Source organism: Patagioenas fasciata, chromosome 10 (assembly GCF_037038585.1).
Source record: "Patagioenas fasciata isolate bPatFas1 chromosome 10, bPatFas1.hap1, whole genome shotgun sequence".
Classification (NCBI taxonomy): domain Eukaryota; kingdom Metazoa; phylum Chordata; class Aves; order Columbiformes; family Columbidae; genus Patagioenas; species Patagioenas fasciata.
The window spans coordinates 9,745,806-9,766,501 of NC_092529.1; the positions used below are offsets into that span (position 1 = coordinate 9,745,806).

The following is a 20,696-nucleotide window of genomic DNA, read 5'->3' on the forward strand; positions in this document are numbered from 1 at the left end:
AATCTCAGATTCCGTGCTAGTATCCACCTGTATTGCACCTTCCCGCGTTGCCAGATCTGTGCTATGCATGTTGTGCATACCACACCTTCAGGCAGTTTGGACAAACCCCAACCTCCTTGAGGTGCCTGCATTGCAGTGCACTGCACAGCCTACTAGTGTACAGCACATCGCACATACACTGCATTGCATTGCACAGTACTGCAAGGCAGAGCACTGTGTTGCATTGTGCAGCCATGCAAAGCATTGCACTGCATTGCACAGCCCTACAGAACACTGCACTGCATTGCACACTGCAGCATCGCACAGGCCTGCAGAGCATTGCACTACATTGCAGTGTTGCGCTGCAGCATGCAGCATTGCACAGCCCTGCAGAGCACTGCATTGCACAGTGCTGTGTTGCACCGTGCAGCACCGCCCAGCGCTGCAGAGCGCCGCGCTCCTTCACGTTACACAGCTGTGCAGCACACCAGACTGCGCGAGCCTTCCCCGCGGGAGATCCAGTGCGCATGCCCAGCCCCGCCCAAAGCCTCCGCCGGCCCCTAGCCCCGCCTCTCACAGTGCAAATCCCCGCCCTCAGGGGAAGCCCCGCCTCTACCACTGTCTGTTTATGAGGCGGCGGGGCGGGGCGGGCCGCACCCTGGGCGGGGGAAGGGGGGGTAAGCCAAGATGGCGGCGGCGGGGGAGCGAGTGGCGCTGGGGGCCGGTGCGGGCGGCGGTGGCGGCAGCCAGAAGGGAGCGGTGGCGGCGTGAGCACGGCGGCCGAAGTCCGTCTCCTGCTTTTCTCACGGCGTCATGGAAGCGACGGCGGGAGGCGAGGACGGCGAGGAGCCCCCGCGGGAGGCCCGAGTCCTGGGTTCTGAGCTGGTGGAGACTTACACGGTGCGGAGCTGCGGGGGGGAGCGGCGGAGCCGGTGCCGAGGTCCCCTGGGTGCGAGTGGGGAGGCCGTGAGGGACGTGCGGGGCAGCGGGTGATGGTGGCAGCTCGGGGGAAGCGGGGCAGCCCGCGGTACCGGGTACCGGGCTGGGGCCGCGCTCGGTGCTGCGCTGCCCGGCGCCGCCTCTATCCCGGCCCTGAGGAAACCTGGTAGTAACTCCCGGTCCCTACGCTAAAACCAGAGCGGGAATCATTTGGCAGGAGTTGCCGAGCGGTTTCTGCTCCCGTGGGGGCCGCGTGTGCTGGGAAATGAACGTCGGAGCGGGGCTGCGGGGGGAAGATCTGCCCGTGGAAATCGCCCCATAGCCCCTTGTGGGTTTGGCCCTTTGGGAGGGCTGGTGTTCTAGTGGGGACTGGGTTTGCAAATGTCGTGTGCTTGTCCATATACATATGTATGCATGTATGTATGTGCATGTGGTTATGAAAAATTGTTATCTAGTAAACATAGGTTTTAAAGCTGGATTAAATATAGTAGGAAATTTTTCCTTCACGTGAAAACACTGTAGAAATCCATGTTGAAAAGCTAATCTCGTTTTCAAAGGAGATAATTTGGGATAGACAGTTCCTCCCTTAACCTACAAAAAAAGGAGAGATTGCCAGAGGCGTTTTTGTTTGGGGAAGGAATTAAGTTTTTGATGTACAACTTGTTTTTTAAGTGGTTCCATTCTGCCAAGAGTTTATTGGTCTGTTTTTCAGGAAGAAGCTCATCATAAAACAAACCTCAGCATAATTGCAGATAGAACACATCTTAAGCACACCACCCTTTAGTTATATAACTAAAAAAAAATGTTTTCTGCTTCTACCTTATTTTAGTGTCATTTGAATGATTTTTTTTTTTGTAGAATGCACATAATGACATCAGGTTTCTTCGTGTTGTAGGAACCTAAAAGAGAAGGGGGAGCAATGGTCTAGAAAGGCAGTATCTGTAAAGTTGTGTAACAGTTACAAGTAATACTTCAGGTTCCTGTCTCTGAAAAGGTACCCAGAGAAAATGGGGCAACAGGAGAGTGATTTCTGAGTTCTGACAGGACAGAGCATTCCACAGCTGTAGCTCAAGAAGGGCTGAACTCCTTTCCAGCTGGCAACCCTTGAAATGATTGTGTCCTATCGACTGTCAGGTGTTGAGTAGCCATATTTGCAGACAAAAGTGTAATGAGCACTCAGTGAAGGAGTTGGTTAGAAGCTTAAAATAAACTCTTGAAGATTGCTTCAGCTCTTTCTGTTATGTGACGTGTATTCACAGAAATGATGCTGCTGTTGAGATGTTACCGCTCTGTTTGTTAGGATGTGGTTCATCCCTGAAGCAGGTTTGTTTTTGCAGTCCCTGGTCAGCCGAGAGGCTTGTGGCTTGGTGACTGGAAACTTCCGTTTCAGGTGTGAACCAAAGCTCAGCAGCGTTCGTGTTAGTGCTGAGAATTTTCATGAGTATTCTGTAATATCACTGAATGAGAAATTTAAGTTAATATAGTTGAGAAAATGTCAAAATGTTATCTACTCCCTAATTGCACTGAGAGTCGTGGATGTGGGAGGACACATAAGCTTCTTTGCTGCTTCAGCCTGCAAAGTAGTGTTGTAGTACAGCCAGACTTTGGTGATACCATTAATGTGTTGAATTGAGCTGCTGTTCAGGTGTATAACTTTGCAGGTAGCATTCAGCAGATCAGCTGGTAGTTGTGGCAACATTTTAAGCTGCTGCAACTAAGCCCAAGGAAGCTTATTTTTTGAGACCAGATTTCTTTTTTCATGATTATTAATCTGGAAATACCATGCTATTTTAATGCCATTTTCCTTAGGAGCTTTAAAAGTAGGGTGTTTGAAGGGTAAGATTAACCAGTGTTTGGTCCTATGTTGATTCTCTTGCTGTATTTTTGAAGGAGTTGTAGCATTGAGCATACCTGTGTGTGTAAACCTCCTAAAACTGTTAGCAGGACTCAGCCTGCAGCCAGTTTGTGTGAGCTAGACCCAAGCCATCAGAAATGTAGGAACAGATCTTTAAAAGAAAATAGAAATTTTACAAAACTTCCAAGGTGAAATGTTTTACAAAAATTAGCATTTGTGTTTAGTGTTCAAAAGCAGATTAGTGGCACTTAAGGACATGAGAAAGAACTTTACTGGAGTAGAAATGATGAAATTAGGTGCTGTAAAAGTCAGTCAAGTCTGGTGAAGGTGAGAAGGGAAATATGACAGTAACAGGCTGTATCTTTGTCTGTTAATGTGTAGTAGTCAAGGTGACAGTGGCCGTATTTACAGCCTTGTTTTTGAGAATTGTTTTTCTTTTGGCGTGTGTACTTCCCATCGTACTCTGTATCTCAGAGCTCATAATAGGAGACTTACTTTAATGCCATCCGTTTGACAGTTGTGAGATTGAATCCTGTAAAATATATCAGAACGGCCCACAGTTCCGTGTAATTTTGAAAGTACTTTAAAAAACCGTGATTCTTGTGGGAGTTGTTAGGGTGGAAGGCAAGGTATGGATAAATCCAGCAGCAAAAAAAAGCTGCACTTGATGTTTTTTCTGCTGGGTTAGAAAAGTATGAGCACTTTTACTGGGTATTTCTCCTGCATGTGTGGGTCCAGCTGGATGCTGAGCCTGGCTGATTGCTAGGAGCCCTCCAGGCTGCCAGGGCTTAATTTGTTTCCTTCTATGCATTTGTTTGACCTAAAATTGCCTTCCTGCTTTTCCAGTCTTTTGCAGCTGTTTATAATATAAATACTACCTTTGATATTTAAGGAAAATACTGTGGCTTCCTTTAATGGGTGTAAACTGTCTGAATGCTTGAGGAGGAGGAGGAGATGCGGCTGCATCACTGCTCTGGAATTTGGGAGCTACTGGCTGTGGTCATGCCTGTGTCCCAGGCTGCCCATGGGCGGCTCTGCCTGTCACCTGTGAAGTGAGATGCTTGTCTTTTCCTTGACAGTACTGGAGTATGTGAAGTTGGGTAAGGGGCACTGTAGAAATGCAAGTTTTCCATGTAAAGCAAGCTGGGCAGGTTTTTGTAATGTGTACAGGAAGTAAACAAGAGGCAGTCTGGAATCACTGCTGTTCATTTCACAGCTGGTTTAAAAATTTGTAGTAAATATTTCACCTTTAGGAAGACAAAGACATGCTGTTTGACAGTGGGAGTACTTAACTGCAAAGAGTTTGATGTGACTGTTTAGAAAATCCTGAAAAATAGAGCACTACTGATATGCTAGACACATTACAAATAACTCAGCCAAAACAACTGATTTCTAGAAAGACATACAAAATTTGCTATGTCGGAGTTTGGTAGAGACACCAGGAGAAATACCGATGAAAGTGAACGCTTTTACATTTTAGCTCAATAGAAATGCATATGGCATAAATATGAGTGGAGATTTCACATGGTATATTTATATGTGCGAGCTAGTGCAGTGTGAGAGAATTTAATTCTCTCCATGATGCCTTCTAGCAGTTGGCTTGGTAAGTAGGCAGTCCTTGAAGAATGTTGTCATATTAGTGCACTCCAGATTAGTTGAAGATCAACTTAGATGTCTGACTTCTTCAGAATGTAACATTTTTTACCTTTAAAATGATTGATTTCTGTATTGAAACAAGTCTTTGGCACTCATAAGCATATTGCATTTGTATTTATTTTTCAAGATAATGGCAGCTTGTGGATCGATGTGAAATCAGTTGCTGTCCTTCTCCATACTGCTGCTGTTTGAGGGCTGAACATGCACTGCCAGCTCTGGCTGTGCTCTACACAGGCAATGCTGTGGCTTTTTAAAGACTTCATTTGAGGAGTTGTCATGTAAACACTGACTTTAACACTCAGTTTGCTGATCAGACTATGCATTTGGCCCTGTGCTGTGTTTCTAGAAGTGGTCAGTGCTTGCCATTTCAGCAAAAGGATGGGGAACCTTTAATATATATTTACTCTGTTTTGTATACAGCTCTCAGTTGGGAGCTCTGAAGTTGACTGTGTTTTCAATATCTAATCTGAGGTTTTATGCATTGTATACTCAGTCTGCATTGCATTTAGCTGTAGTGCTTGATCTGCCATGATTTAGCTTTTAAAAAGAACTAGTCTTTTTATTATGGCTTCTAAATGTAGTGCTTTTGTAGTTCTAACTTTAATGTTCTCCTTTCTTTGAGTCTCTTCTTGCTTTCTTCAGGGTTATGAGGTACTTTTGAATGCTTATGTTATTCCTGTTCTAGTTTGTCACTGGCACAGTGAATAATCCTGATTTGCCATTTCCCAACATGACATGATGGGGACGCAGACCTCAGCTGAGGCTATAGTTGTGTGTAGACATTCATCTGTGCCTTCAGTCCTCATCTGCACCCTGATGTGTCACTTGCTGTATGCGCTGGTTAGTCAAACGTCTTGATTCTGTTCTCTGGAGGACTTGGGCTTTGTTCTGCAAGCCGGTGTCAGATACTTTGACAAATGTAGTTGGTATGAGATATAGTTAATCTTTTAAAATTCAAATGGTATTCTGTTTAGTGTTTGGTATTGTGCTGGTTTGTACTAGCAGTAATTGAAAACTGGCCTTGTATGTAACAAATTAAAACTGTTGATGCTTTTTTGTTTCCTCAAGTGGGTTTAGCAACTAGATGTGTATCATTCTCATAGCAGCTATGAGTCAGGTCTGTGTGATTGGTGATGGTAAGCAAGTTCTCAAATGCATTAAATGCTTTTAAGATTTGATTATGGATTTCTGTTTTCCCCAAGTAATGTAGTTGGATTGGATAACACAGTTTAATTTGTTATTTTCCAGTAGCAGTAGAACTGGTTTTGCTGAGCCTTGTTTGTTGTGTACTTTGGTTTTAATTTTGTACCTTTGAAATTTCTTGGGGATGGCTTCCTTCTGGTGTATAGAAAGGTAGGTTGTGAGTTTCCTGCAGAACCAGTACTGTTCAATCTCTAAAGTCACTTACCATGAAAAATTGTTTGATACATGCATGGTTAAAAGGCCTTGAGTTTTGTGTAAAGTAACAGTGTTGCCTTAGATAATTGTAGTGATTCTTCGGGCACAAATGTAACTCCTAGGAAGCTGTGTTGTGCACTTTACCCTAAAAGTAATAAAACAGTTAAAATCCAACCAACCGAAGAGTTTGTCTAGATTCCTGATGGGTTAAGCTCCAGATTTTTGCTTAGCTGTGAAGTGACAGCAGGATGCTTGCCAAGTTCCTCCGCCTGTTGTGCAACTTGGTAGATTGAAGAAGAGATGCTGTTGTCTTAGGCTTGGTGCGGATAGCTATGAATACTAACTTAGTTAGTAGGAATCTTCAGAAGAAGTAGCTTAGGAATTTTGGTTGTTAAACTGGGGGTTGCAAATCCAAAAGCCATTCCTTTACATTAAAAAACATCTGCATGATTTTGTGTGAGGAAGCAGCCTTGTAAAATTAGGCATCCTACAACAGTAAAGTCACCTTAGAGTTTGGGTTAGTTTTTAGTTAACTATGGTATTTTAAGAATTTAGGATCACCTTATGGTGCTACATTAACGAGCACATTTCAGTCAGCTTCTCTTTGAGACATGCTTTGCAGTTCCCTTATTTTAATTTCTTCCTTTCAGGTATACATTATTCAGGTCAGCGTTGGCAATCATCAGTGGACAGTCAAACATCGTTACAGTGATTTCCATGACCTGCATGAAAAGGTAAGGCTATTAAAATTGTGTCCTTGGTCTCTTACAGAACATTTTATAGTTTGTATAGTTCCATTCTATGGGACAAATTCTACCCTCATTAAATGACAAGAATATCTACCAGATACCATCTGAACTGCAGACTGAATCATTTTTGTATGAACAGTATTACTTGTCCCTCTTACACTCCCCTCTTGAACTGGGGAAGGTTGGCCTGGAGAACTTCAATCTTGGACAGAACCTCGTTTCAGAAGAAGTGGAGTTCAGGCTGGAGTTATTAAATGTTTTGCTGAGAGAGGTCAGCTGATCTGGTAGCCCAAAGCTGGATTGGAGCAAAGACTCTCTTCGGGGAGTGGTGGATGATAAAACTGTACTTAGACCATAGCGTGGGGTAATTACTAACAAGTGCTGATTAAAAACAGCAGATGGAAATGAGGGAGAGTCCACTATATTCAAGACTGGACTGCTTTCTCAGAAATGCACCAGCTATTCTGGGTTTTTATCACCTTAGTTACATTTTGCTCTGCGGTACTGTGAGTGAGTCTTGGAACACGCTATTATTAAATTTCTCATCATTTTATGATAAAATGTTTTCTGAAAATACTCAAGACTCTGAAGTCAATAGATAAATTTACTCAAGTAATTTTATTTTTGGATCTTACCAGGATCAGGCAATGTGCCATTAATGTGTTCTGTTACATCTTCTGTGCAAGTTCAGATGGTAAGTTTGGTAGTAACTCTCATCTTTGTCTTTCAGCTTGTTTCAGAAAAGAAAATAGATAAAAATCTGTTACCTCCCAAGAAGATTATTGGAAAAAATTCCAAAAGCCTGGTGGAGAAAAGGCAGAAGGAATTAGAAGTCTACCTGCAAACCCTGCTAGTCAAGTTCCCTGTTACTGCTCCGAAAGTTTTGTCACACTTCCTACACTTTCATTTATATGTAAGTTATGTTTTTAGCAAATAAAATGGAAGCCTGAGTGTCTTTCCCTAGTCCTCTGACTTGGAGAGAATTGTATGGAATCTTCACAAAATAACTGAAGCTGTTCTTTTTCAGCATTTTGCACAATATAACAAACAAAGCATATTTTAAATACTTTTTTTGACACCACTTTTTATTGCAGTAGTTCCTGTGCTGGCACGTAGTGTGGGTAGGGACTCTTAAGAGGAGAAAATAATTACTGGCAGGATAGTTGGAAGCTGTGAATCAGTCTGAAGCTGAATTGGTTGTTAGGTTGAAGTCAATGGTGCATAACTGATCCACATACACCTCTGGTTAGTGGTTAATGATCAGAGCTGTGGTTTACACTGAAAGTTTGCAGTAGCCCAAATGAAGAGAAATGGTGCTTCTCCATGAGAAGGACACTGATGGAGTGGCCTCTGGAGAAATAGCTCCAGTCAGCAGGCAGAACGTTACTGTAAAGGATACTTGAAGTAAGAAGCAGTGGCTTGCTTTCCTGTTCAGATTGCAATTTGTTCATTTATCTCTTGTGTATAATTAGGCTTTTTTGCAGGCCTCACGTTGTGAGGGGGAGAATGAGCTTCACAAAGAGGAAAATGCACTGGAGAGCACAATGGAAAGGCGAAACAATAATTGCTTTGGGGTGGGATGTGCTGAGATGGCTCTTCATGGTTTCATATAAAGGCTTCAGAAATGTGTCACAAGTGGCCCATTAGATGTGTTAATTAATCTTTAGCAACAAAGAAAAACCTGTTGTATTGTCTGAGTATAATTATCCTCGTGAGACTTTAGAGTTTGGCTTAAGATTTGCTTTGTAGTCTGCTATCAGCTGGCAGATTTGAGTGAGGAGAACTAGTTTGTCATGATCAAGCCCTCTAAAATGAGTTAGAGGTTTCAAATGCCTTAAAAATGCATGTGATAACATAGGCACAATTTTGTTCAGATGGAGCAAACTTCCTGGTTATCAGGAGGTTAAATAATTTTTCTGTTCTGTGGCTCCTCTGTCTTTTAAATTATATCTGTTTGATTAATGTTTCAGTGCTGTAATGTCAATGAATGTTTTTATGCAGGCAGCTCTTCCTTGTCCCTCTCTGTTTTTCAGGTATTAAGAGCAAAGTTGTTGCTTAATCTGCATTTCTTTGCTTTAGAGGAGTCTGGCTTGAGGTATAAACCCAATTGTTCTTTCTTGGAACTTTAGTGTACTTTAAAATATTTACCAAAAAAACCCAGTTATTCAGCAGAAAAGCTAAATATTTACCACGTCAATTCAACTGGAAAGTAAGCTTCCTGTAGAACTTTGATCTTTTTAAAATACCTTTGTTAGTAGACAGCCCATGTGCATGCTTGAGCCATTATAATCCATGGTATTTTTTTCGTTAGTTTATATAGGAAGGCTGCAATATTTTTTTTCTATTCATATTTGTAGTATTTGCAATAGGGATTAATATTTTTTTTTTTCCCCAGGCTAATAGAACTAAATGAAGTAGAAACACCTACCATAAATACACTAAAACCACTTTAAAGCCTCGATGTGTCACAGGGAAAAGCCAGATACAGCTTTACAAAGTGAAGCAATTGCATGTATATGTATATGACAGCAATGTAGAACATTATTGTTACTTCAACAATAAATAGGATATGCAGTGATATGAGAATGCTTGTTTTGTTGCACTGTCTTATACTTTTTCATCCTAGAAAATTTGATTTGTTAATTTACAGATAGAAGCTTTTGCAAGAAAGAAATTGAGTACCCACAAACTGCTGTTCAGACACACCTGCAAACAGTGGATATCTGTGGTGTTGATGCACATAAGCAGTTAGAACTGAGACAAAGGTCTCTTGTAGGTCTGACAGAGGAATAGAGTTGCCTTTTTGCATGCTAGTCACTGAACAGTCCAAGTCATAATCTTATTTCATTTATAAATGTAGAAAAAATTTCTGCTCTGTGTCCCAGATGACTAAAGGGATACAGAGTGCAGTTTTCAATTAAGTCTGTATGTGCCAGATGAGTCTGAATTGCTGAATATTGTTTGTAAGGCAGCTTCTAGCTTGTTCTCAAAGCTGTGGTGTGGAGGCTTTGTTCAGCCTTAGTGAGTGGGGCTTCAGTTATACTAAGAATGTGCTTTGCTCAAATGCTTGCCTCATCAGATGAGCTGAGCTGTCTGCTGCAGATGTCCTGGGCATTTGTTCCCTTGTTATGATTCATGAGGGATTTGTCAGCGAAGTAAACTAATCAAATATTCATTACGTGATGATCCATAATATCTGTTTACCCTTTCAGCTACCTTAAAATGAGATGCTTGTGTCTGGGGGAAGCTTTGCTATTACAGATGGTTTTATTTTTTCTTTTTGTGGGCCTTTGAGAGAAAACTGTTGGAAATGATCAGAACTATTTCTGGACTTCCACAGAGCATTTGCTTTTTGTGGAAAGTACGCTCAGATGAGAGATATTTGTAGTCATCTTTGTGCGCCTTCAGATTTAGAACAAATCCCTACATTGAGTTTTCAGCCTTTTTCTTTCCTCTTGGAACCATCAGTGCCCAGAATGGAGGTTGAGCCACTTGAGTTAGATTGAGGTGGGTGGAGAAGATCGAGGAAGAGGAAAAGGGGCTTTTGAATTACTCTGCAGCAAGCATTAATAGGGTTGAAGTCCCAAAGACTAATTACTTTGTGTATATATTTTTTAAATTATTTTTTTCCCTGTATACCTGTTAATCTGAAGTTTTCTGTGTATTAATGATATTCCGAGGACATGTTGAATACTTGATGCATTAGATTAGTTTCAGTGTTAAAATTTGAAGAATGCTGTACTTGTAATATTTTCTTCAAAACCAGGCTTTTTAAAGTTGGGCTAATGATGGCTAGTAATAGTTGCTCTAGTTGTTATTGACCTTTTCTAATATATACAAGATGTGATTATTTAAATGTAGTTCAGTATCTTCCACCTTGGAAATGAAAATCAAAGGAAATTAAATAATTTCAGGTAATTTTAAAGTAGTATTTTCAAGTTACAAAGAAATCTGTAAGATGCAATCACTGGTGATTTGTGTTTGACAAAAGAAGTCCTGTGTCACACCAAAAAAAGGGTGACTTCAGCAAAAGTACATATTGAAAACTTGAACTGTAAGTATGTGAACAAACTATTGTAATCTAGTGTTATTTTTTGCAGGAGATCAATGGGATCACTGCTGCATTGGCTGAAGAGCTATTCCACAAAGGTAAAGAACTTGTAAGAATTTTAAATGGGAATGGTTTCCTCTATGTGCATGCATTCATATCCTGAGATATTTAGTGTCTACACAATGAGATATCTGAATCTTCTATATCAGACTGAGACTTTTACCTTTCTTTTCACCTTTTTCTTACTGTTGGCACTTTGATCCAAGCTCCTTTTTGGGAGGAACTGTAGGAGTAGTGCTGGTATTTTTGGAAACAAAACAGATAAATTGGCAAATATAGGTTTTGAAAAGGGCCTACTAGTGTGTGTCCTTGAAGGATAGGATGTGGCACTGGTGATCAGAAGCTTTTGTTAATCTTTCTGTATTATGTTTCAGTGTAACCTGTAAAGAAGTTTTTGTATCAATGAGTCCTGATACAGTGTGTGTTAAGTGCAAGACCACTTTACATATCTAAATTGATACTATTCTTCCAGAATTCAGGAAATAGGAGACCTTCTTGTCAGTTAATTAAAGAATATGCTTTTTTGAGTGGCAGATGGAAATGGCATGTACTTACTGTGACTGCAACAGCTTTAACTGGTCCTTTAACAGCAGGAGGCGTGTGAAATGATTAACCCATGCTAATATTGTTTTAAAGGATGTGCTAGATGCTATGCTATAATTCCAGTTGGCTGAGGTGATAGGTGGAGCAGATTTCAGCTTGACATTTCAGAGTGTTCTGGCACAAAATTAACTTTAGGTGAAGCCATTTCAGGGAGTCCACTCAGCAAATTTTGGAATGTTTTAAGGAAGCTCCTGAAGAAATCTTCCCTAACCCCGTAGTGCCTGTGGTCTCACTGATACCAGAAGCATTGATGTCTGAATACTGTATATTAGTGTGGCCTCCCAGTAATGTGCAACTGGACTCTTGGACTTGCTCCCACTGAAGCCAAAGGGAATTTCACTCCTCTGAGCTTTTCTGAGAACTCTGCTTATCATGAAAACTGATGCTCTCTTGTCTGTGAATTCAAACTGATGTCCTGTAAAGGAAGAGGAGAAAAATATTCCACATGTGTGTGGTCTGACTGTTGTAGTCCACATTGACTCTTGTGATGCCTTCAGAGGGCTTTTGGGTGCTGTTTCCTACTATTCCCGGAATGAAATTGGATTGTAAAAATATTATCAGATAATGCATTTCCCATTCTGTGAGTTTGTATTGGTTTTAATGTGATGAGAGTCCTCATACTCTTCAAGAAAACATATTTGCTACAGTTCTACATTTAGTGTAGCAAAAGATGTAAGGTCTATTTTTCAGATGGCAGATGCTGCTTTTTCTGAATAGAATAAGTTCTAACTGCTAGAGAGAACTTAAGGACATCTTAGAACAAGTTTAGTAAATGTTACATAAACAAACTTTGATTCCAATCATGTTAAGATTGAGGGAAATATGCCATTAGTTGCATTAAGCTTCAGGCTTGTATGATGAGAGTTTCCATTTGAAGGCTTAGATTATTTTGTTGTTAAAAAAAAGTTTTATTTCAGCTAGTCTGGTTTAAAGTGGCAAAAAAGGACATTGTGCCTTAATTGTGAGCTTAGAATATAAATGACAATAATTTAATCCCTAATGTTAAATCTTCTGTTTACTGTTTACTCTTTGGTAACAGTTGCAGCATTGTGTTTGATACCATCGTACTCTGTTTTTCAGGAGAGCAGTTGTTAATGGCTGGAGAAGTCTTCACCATCAGACCCTTGCAGTTATATGCTGTCACTCAACAGTTGCTGCAGGGAAAGCCTACGTGTGTTAATGGAGATGCCAAGACAGATCTGGGTCATATTCTAGACTTCACTTGTAGGCTCAAGTATTTAAAGGTGAGCTGTGCTTGTGTAAGTACTGGAGATGTTGTTTGGACCAGACTGATGTGATTCTTGGCATACCTTTGGAGTCTAGTTTGAATGCACAGGAACTTTATGGATAGTAAACACCTTTAAGCATTTAGAACTCAATGTTAAACAGGTGTTTATTCTACCAACCTTAAACACACATAGTTTTCTAATAAAGATGTTGATTTTCCTGTGTGATGTCTCTTCAGCAGCGCTCTCTGTAGAGATGCAACCACAGAATCTTACTGGGTGCTAGTAGGAATGAGGAGATAGATAAATATTATTCCCTTCAACTTTCATTCTTTGCAGGCACTATGGGTTAGGCTAGTTTATATGTATACATATGCAAATGTGTGTGTATGCAAATCCAGTCCCCTTTCTCACCATTGTCTGTATCTGAAAATTGAAAGAAGAAACCCCCAAGCCCCTAAAAACCCCTTGGTTTCATAGTTGAGGTGGCCCTGAATATCTAGCTAAAATGCCATTTCAGAATAAATGTAAAATGGCCTCAAAACAGATCATTTTTATCTGGAGGGAATTTTTTTTCTTACCAAATAAGTAAACTGGGAAGACTTTTCCTGAGAGATTTTTTTTTTAACACTGCATCCTATAACTCAAAAGTTCTGTTTAGCCCCTTTGTTACATGAAGATCTTCTAACTGTGTGGTGTGTTCAAAGGGGAAACAAAGTAGTGGGTTGAGGGAAGCTTCACTGGAGGACTTGGGAAGTTGCAAAAGCAAAATTGCAGCTGTACTGGCACTTCTGTGGATCTTCCATTGCATTTGCCATCCTCTGTGTGTATAGAATTGTCTGAACAGAGGGTTCTCTGCCTGAAGAAGAGCATATTGTTTAGAAAAATACCCATCTTCAGAATTTCTGGCTCTTCTGGATGCTTGTGAGTGGGCACCTTTAGGGCTTGTAAGATACCCATAAGAGCAGACAAAAACCTTAGAGATTTCTCCCAAAATTATATCCACAGCAAACATAAATGAAGCCACCTGTCTTTTATGCTACTGACATCCACTTAAGGCCAGAATCCAGTGACAACATGGAAATACTGGATGCATTTTTATTAGAAGTGTACCAATGTCTAATGTTTTCTTCAAACCCATCTTGACAATGCCTTGAGCTTCATCCCCTGTAGTGGAATTGAAGACAGTCCTGTCTTGGAGGATCCAGGTGTTTCAAGGAAGTTGTTTTTAGTAAATGCAGCTCCGGCTTGGTCAGCTCAGAATGAAGCCTTGGTCGGTCTTGCTTGTGTCTCTTTTTTGCGTGCCCCATGTGCTACAAAATACAAGCACAAGGTGGCAGCTCAAGTTTAGTGCGCTTGGCTGGAGCAACTAACTTTTTTCCTGAAATGTCAATCTGCAAGTTTCATTAATCATTCCCTACTTGAAAAAATTAGATGGAACTTTGGCTGTCTTTCCAACTTCCTTTGTGCTCTCGCCTGTGTAAGACTGTCTGAAATGCAGACAAGTTGGATTGTTTGCACTAACTCTGGTATTAAATGTTGATTACTAGGTCACTGGAACAGGGGGACCTTTTGGAACCAGTAACATTCAGGAGCATCTCTTGCCTTTTGATCTGTCAATTTTCAAATCACTTCATCAAATAGAGGTATGGCTGACATACTGCTCGTAATTTTATGGAGGTTCTGTGAATGCCAGGTCTGCTGCATATGTCAGAATTGCTAATTATATGCTTTTATTTGTTGCTAGAATCAGTGCAGTGTTTAGGAGGGCTGTTTCATTTGTGAAACAATGTTTGGGTTTTGATTTTTTTCCACAAGTCTTGGAAATAAGGATGCCAAATTTAAATGTTTAGAATAGCTTGCACTGTGTGTCTTCAAAAAGAATGTGATTTCCAGCATACACAGAAGACCTAAACCAGGGTGGCTTTCCATTGCCTTAAAGATCTGAGAAATGGGCTACAACAGAATCTCTTATTACAAAGTACTTCTCATTTGGAAAGCACCAGCTATTTGTGAAAACGTCCTGACGTAAAATTTGCTTGTGAAAGTACACTTTTGGGTGTAGTGCTTCTTGCTGGATAGTTGTAGAATTTTTCATAGGCCTGCTTTCAGTGTGAGTGACAGGGTTTCTAGAAGTTGTTCAATGAGTATTTTACAAAATGCTTTCCTGACCACTTCAGATCTTTCCAGAGAGAATATGCAATTTTTTTTCATGTAGTCTATACTCTGCGTTCACTTCTGATAGGTGTGCAGTACCTTTTCTAGTACTTGAGCACTATTGTCTGTCATTGATGCAAGAGACTGAGTTCATTAAGAACTGGATTTCTGAAGACAGTCATTTATTGACATTTCGATGTAGGAAAGAAACTACAGTTCAGAAACTGAAGAGCGAGACTAATGTGCTGCAGAGAGGATATTGCAGAGTAGTATCAGTTTTCCCCTTTCCTGTGAGCTTGGGTAGTTTCAGGGGTAGCTTTGCCTAATGGGGGGGGGGGGGGGGGGGGAAGGGTGAGGGGTTCATGAGAAGTTTTGGATTGACTGACACCAGACTGACATTTTCATCTAGTAGTAAATTTTGTCCAGAAATTAACAGTGGTAATCTGGAAAGATTTTTTTTAAAGGTTGACAGGAACTCTGTCTCTGTTTAGTGTTGTTTCCCTGATACACCAGCAAATGTCCCAGTTGTCGTGGTCGCACCATGTATGTGACTGTCTGCAGAGAAGGAGCTGGTGGCTGCACAGAGGCTGTCTCAGGTCTTTGGTGACATTGTTCCAACTTGAGCTACAGAAAAAAGGCTTTGTAATAGAACTTAGTCTGTCTAATTAGCTCACTAGAGTATTAGAAGCTTAGATTAGTATCCTCACTTCCAAGGCATTTTTTTTTTGTATTTACAATAAAGAACATACACCTAAATATGTGTCTGCAGGTAGAGGCGTAGTTTGAGATATCTCTTGATAACAGTAAAATACTGTGCTGTGTTAAACTGCCTGGCTAGTTTCACCTTGAAGAACACATGGGGCAGGTAGAAACTCAATAGAAGAAGCTTTGTTCAAATAAATGTTTGAATTTAACTGTTCTGTAGTTGTCTCTAATCTCTTGCTTTAGCTTAACCAAATGTTGTTGTTTCTGACCTGATAATCTCAGGAGATGTTAGGAGAGTACTGTAACTACATTCCAGATTGGTAGCAAATCTGCTCTTGAGGCTTTTAGCTGCCTCTTCCATGTCCCATATTTGTTTTAGCATTTCTGACTTTAACTTTTTTTTTATAGATCAGTCATTGTGGGGGAAAGCTTATCAAAGGGCTGACTTCATCAAAACATACTTTGGCCACGATGAGTGTTAGATTTTCAGCAACATCAATGAAGGTAAGAGTGAGTTTCTGCTTCTGGTGAGTGTTTAAAGCACATGCATAAATAACAGTGCACTTTGTGGAAATATCCATTTGGAGTCCATGTACTTTTCTGTACTGCCTGTTGGAGGTTCTGCTTTTAAAACCATGGAACTGAAAGGGTTAGTTAACCTTTCAGAATCTTAGCTTTAATAATTAGCTTTGATTTGGCAATGGGTATCTGGTAGCATAACATTCACAGTCACTTTATTGTTCCTTCTCTTTTTCCCAGTTCGGATCAGCTGCTAGTGCTAGATCTCCCTCCTTGTAGATCTAAAATAATTCTGACCCACTTAGCTCAGATTTTAAGACCTACATCATTAATCTGGGTGATTAACAAGCTTAGAAATCTTCCTTACTTATATAAGGTGGTTTGGATTGTTTTAAAAGCTATTAGCTTCCATTGAAGACGTAAGCATAATATTTTAGTGTGCTTGTCTTAAATAGGAAATCCTAGTGCCTGAGGCCTCTGAGTTTGATCAGTGGGAGCCAGAGGATGCAACTTCAAGTTGTCCAGTGACAGCAGTTATCCCAACTTGGAGAACTTTAACAACTTTGGATATGAGTCACAACAGCATCTCTCAAATTGATGATTCAGTGGTAAGAAATATTTTTTCATTTGTGGAAGAAAAAGTATGACTGATCTTCTGTGGCACATTACACAGCAGGGATTTTGCATTTGCTTTATGGATATTTTTTCTGAAAGATTTTCAGTTGCATGTTGGTCAGTGACCTAAATTAACACTTATGAGATTTTTTCTTTTACTACTTTGATATTTTGTTGGCTAAAGGAGAAGTTTGTCATTCTGTGCTCTGTAAGCAACTCATGCATAAATACTGACTTTTTGAAACATACTTTTACTATTTGCATTGGCCTTTGACCACTTACAAAAGTTTTTGTTAAAAAAAGAAAACACACCTCTTGGGCTCAACTTGAGTGTTGTCAAGCCTTCTTGTCATCAAAACAGTATGAAGAGCATGGAAACAAAATTTGGAATATTTTGCTAGTACCTTAGAATTACATTTTATAAATCAGTTATTAAGAAAAAAAAGAATTAGCATTCACCACAAGAACACATGTCAAATATGAACATAATTTTTTACTTGAACTACTTTTGTGAAGCAGGAAATAGTTACGTCTGTAGCTCAACTGGAGATCATGGACTTGGAGCACAGTTTTTTTGTTCAGGGTTTTTTTTGTGATGTTGACTTAGCGTTCTTCAGGTCCAAGTCTGGTCCTTAACTACAAAGCAAATAATTGGTGAGATTACAACCAAAATAAAGTGGATGCAAGTATATTGATATCAAAATTCAGCATCCAATTTAAGGTTTGAATCCTCCAAAAATAAAAAGCTTTCTGGGTTAAAGTGCATTTTCAAGATGTTTGTGTGACCTTGTAATGCTTGGCTACTATAATCAAAACATGGAAACAAATCATTGAACTTATTCTCTTTTTTTGGTACTGTCATCTTTATCCAGGTTTCCATGTAACATAGATATGCCTGTTTGATAGAAGGCAAACATCTATTAGCAAGCTTGATCTATAGATAATGGGGCTAAGCTAGGAGCAGCTTATTTGTCTTCAGTGAGAAACAAGGTGTCAAATAAAATCTTAACCATACTTCTCAGAGTAACCTGTTTTTTGTAAGAGCAAGATTCAACTCTTGTTGCACTAGGTTACATGGAAGGCCTTTTTAATACCAAAAGTTGAGAAGAAAGACCGTGTGCTGGATGATACTTTCCTTTGCATGTTAGTGGAGGAAGTATGGCCTGATTTATAAGCTAGACCACATATAACACATTTTTCTCCTCTTCTAGAAATTAATTCCCAAGATTGAATTCCTGGATTTGAGTCACAATGGAGTGTCTCTGGTAGAAAATTTACAGGTAAGTGGGGCTTTTGGAGGTGATTTACCTCCCCCTACCCTGGCTGCCTCAGATGCTAGAACATAAATTTTCTTGCTTCAGAGTTTTGTTGCTCATCTTCCTTGTGAATAATAGTTTAAGCCCAAATAGTGTATCCTTTATAACATCAAGTTACAATGATACTTTTCTTACTTGTTCTGGATATCTTAATTTCTTTGCCAATATTGAGATACAACATTTAGTTCTTGAAAAGATTCATTCACTGCCAGCTGTATCTGTGGGTTGGTAAAAATGCAGTTGAGTTCTACAGACTTGAGCCTCTGTAAGTGAACAATTTCATGTCACGTTTTTCATGCTAGGCAGTGTCCTGCATGAAAACACTGCAAAAAAGATGAGCAAGCTGTGATATGGTGTCTTTGGTATTGTTTAATGTTAATGAATTGGTGTATGATGTGAATTTTCTGTGCTTTTTTAGCATCTTTACAACCTTGTTCACCTGGACTTATCCTACAACAAGCTTACATCTCTAGAAGGTGTTCACACAAAACTGGGAAACATCAAGACTCTGAATTTAGCAGGAAATCAGCTAGAAAGGCTGTGTGGTCTTAACAAACTGTACTCATTAGTCAACTTGGACCTGAGCAACAACAAAATAGAACAGGTAACTTGATTTTTTCAGTGTGAAGCTGAATTGTGCTTTAGATCACAAGGAATTTCTTTTAGTGAGTGAAACTGCAAATTAAAAGTGGCTGTAGCAATTTTTTTCTGGTTATTATATATATGTAGCTTATGCAAGAAATGCTTAGTCTGTATACTCATTTTAATTTAGCCAATTTCTATTAATCCTTTTATTCAAAAACCTTCAGATTGAAGAAGTAAAAAATATAGGAAACCTCCCATGCTTAGAAAAGGTGGTCTTATCCAGCAATCCGTTGAGCATCATCCCTGATTACCGGACCAAAGTACTTGCTCAGTTTGGGGACAGGGCTGCAGAGGTAAGACACAGCACGCTTACACCTTTGAAGCTGGCACTTTAAAAAAATGTTTTTTAATGTAGTGTGAATGTTCTAAAAACCTGATGAGTTTTTAGTGTGTGTTGGACAAGGTGTTTAGACAGTGAAAGCGTATTAACATTATTCAACTATGCTCTTGGGTCTGAATGAAAGTTTACCCTGCCTTCACTGGGTAATAGTGTGATAATATTGAAACACAGTTTTGCTAGAGGGGTGTAAAACTTAAAAAGCACTTCTGAGTTTGCATTAAATTAATATGTTAGAGCAAGGTTTAATGTGATAATTGGTTTTGTGTAATGGCTACAAAGATGCACATAGTTTGCATTAAGCTAATTTTTGATTATTACATAAATAAAAATAAATTGCAGAACTACCTTGTGTTGAAGATTTTTAGATGTTTTTACATTTCTTTTTCCAGGTCTGTTTGGATAACATTGTTACCACAGAAAAGGAACTAGACACTGTGGAAGTGCTAAAAGCTATTCAGAAAGCAAAGGAGGTGAAGTACAAACTGAGCAACTCTGATAAAAAGGTAAATTTAGTATTTTGAGAGGAATAGAACATGCTGCATACAAAAGTAGTTTACAAGAGGACCTCTACAAATTAGTTCTAAGCAGAATTAAATAAACTTAACATTAAAGATTTTATGCTTTGTACTTTAATGTGGTATGAACTTTTAATGTTGCTTCTTTTTCCTATTTAGTTTCTAGTGTCATTTCAGTAATTATCTGACCTTGTTTTTTGTTCTGGCCTGGGAGAGAGGAAGTGGGAGGAAAAGATAAAATTACTGTAATGACATACACAATGAATATGCAGTTGACCTTAACAGCTGTATTTTACACCTTATACAAGTATTGTAGAGGTGTGATTTTACTGCTTGTGCTGCAGAGTATTGAAGTGATTTTCCCAGACTTTCTTCTTGTGGGTACTTAGTGATGGGAAAGAATCAGAAATCTGACTCTTCTTGGTTCCTCCTGTGTGCTGTGTAGTTGGTTAGTCTTGTTTTGGTAATAAGCTTATTATCAGAACCTATTCTGTCCCTAAAGTGTAGAAATCCTGTTTTCATTCTCTTGTGGTTTTTGAAACTCGCTGCTAGTTTTGTCAATACAGTGATTAGTCAGTGATCAGAATGACTCCTAAATGAATTCTTAGTAGAATTCCACTGAATGTGAGAATAGAAACTTCAGAGGCTGTGACATCCCTCCCCCTACCTCCAAAAAAAAAAAAAGCTGACACAAACTTTAACGAAATGGAGAAAGTTTGTGTAGACTTATTTTAGTTCAGGATTTAACATCCTGTGTATTTAGGTTTTTTCTTTAATCACTGCATACTTTCTTTATTAGATCAGTGAGGACTCCAGGCTCACTGCTGCCAGCTCCAAATCAAACTGTTCTTCTCTTACTGTTCGTCCTTCCTCTCCTTCTCTGCCTCGTCCTGTCAGCTCCAGCCAAGGTAATCATGTATGTATCGTGCTGCTGGGCTGAGCCTCTTGGTTCTGCTTTTCTAAGCTGCATTGATATACATGAATATTATGTGCATGGATACAGGGCTTATCAAGACAAAGCAGAAAGACCTGGTAGTGTTTGCTTAGGAAGTGGAAGTTGTATGTGAATCGGCAGAACTGACCTGTTGTTCACTGTAGTGTTAATTAACTGCAGTGGAAGTTTGAGTACTTTCTTTTACTGCATCATCCTGCAGAAATCACAAGCAGAGGACTGTTATCTTTTCCTAGTTTAGATATGTGGCATGTATAGACATGTTTTAGAATTGCACCTCTACGTGTTCTTTGTGGAAAATGTGAGCCCAATGCAGCATATGCTCCATTATTGCCTTTTTGCAAGAGCTGCAATTCTGTCAAACCTGGGAGAAGATAAAGACACAAGTAAAAGACAGTTGTGGGATTAGTGTTCTG

At 39.6% G+C, this 20,696-nt stretch overlaps 1 protein-coding gene across 2 annotated transcripts in view; it reads left to right on the forward strand.

Annotated features, from left to right (window-relative positions):
* Nucleotides 1-659: 659 nt before the first annotated feature.
* Nucleotides 660-20,696, forward strand: part of NISCH (nischarin) — a 30,877-nt gene continuing 10,840 nt past the window's right edge. Inside the window, exons 1-13 of one of the 2 annotated variants that reach the window (XM_071813083.1) lie at nt 660-879; nt 6,478-6,561; nt 7,307-7,489; nt 10,662-10,725; nt 12,371-12,534; nt 14,067-14,162; nt 15,787-15,882; nt 16,353-16,505; nt 17,724-17,792; nt 18,247-18,432; nt 18,638-18,766; nt 19,203-19,316; nt 20,128-20,236. In XM_071813083.1, the coding sequence (XP_071669184.1) occupies nt 793-879; nt 6,478-6,561; nt 7,307-7,489; nt 10,662-10,725; nt 12,371-12,534; nt 14,067-14,162; nt 15,787-15,882; nt 16,353-16,505; nt 17,724-17,792; nt 18,247-18,432; nt 18,638-18,766; nt 19,203-19,316; nt 20,128-20,236 (1,534 nt within the window). In that variant the 5' untranslated portion in view covers nt 660-792. The remainder of the gene's footprint in view (nt 880-6,477; nt 6,562-7,306; nt 7,490-10,661; nt 10,726-12,370; nt 12,535-14,066; nt 14,163-15,786; nt 15,883-16,352; nt 16,506-17,723; nt 17,793-18,246; nt 18,433-18,637; nt 18,767-19,202; nt 19,317-20,127; nt 20,237-20,696) is intronic. The other variant, XM_065845569.2, reaches the window with a different exon arrangement.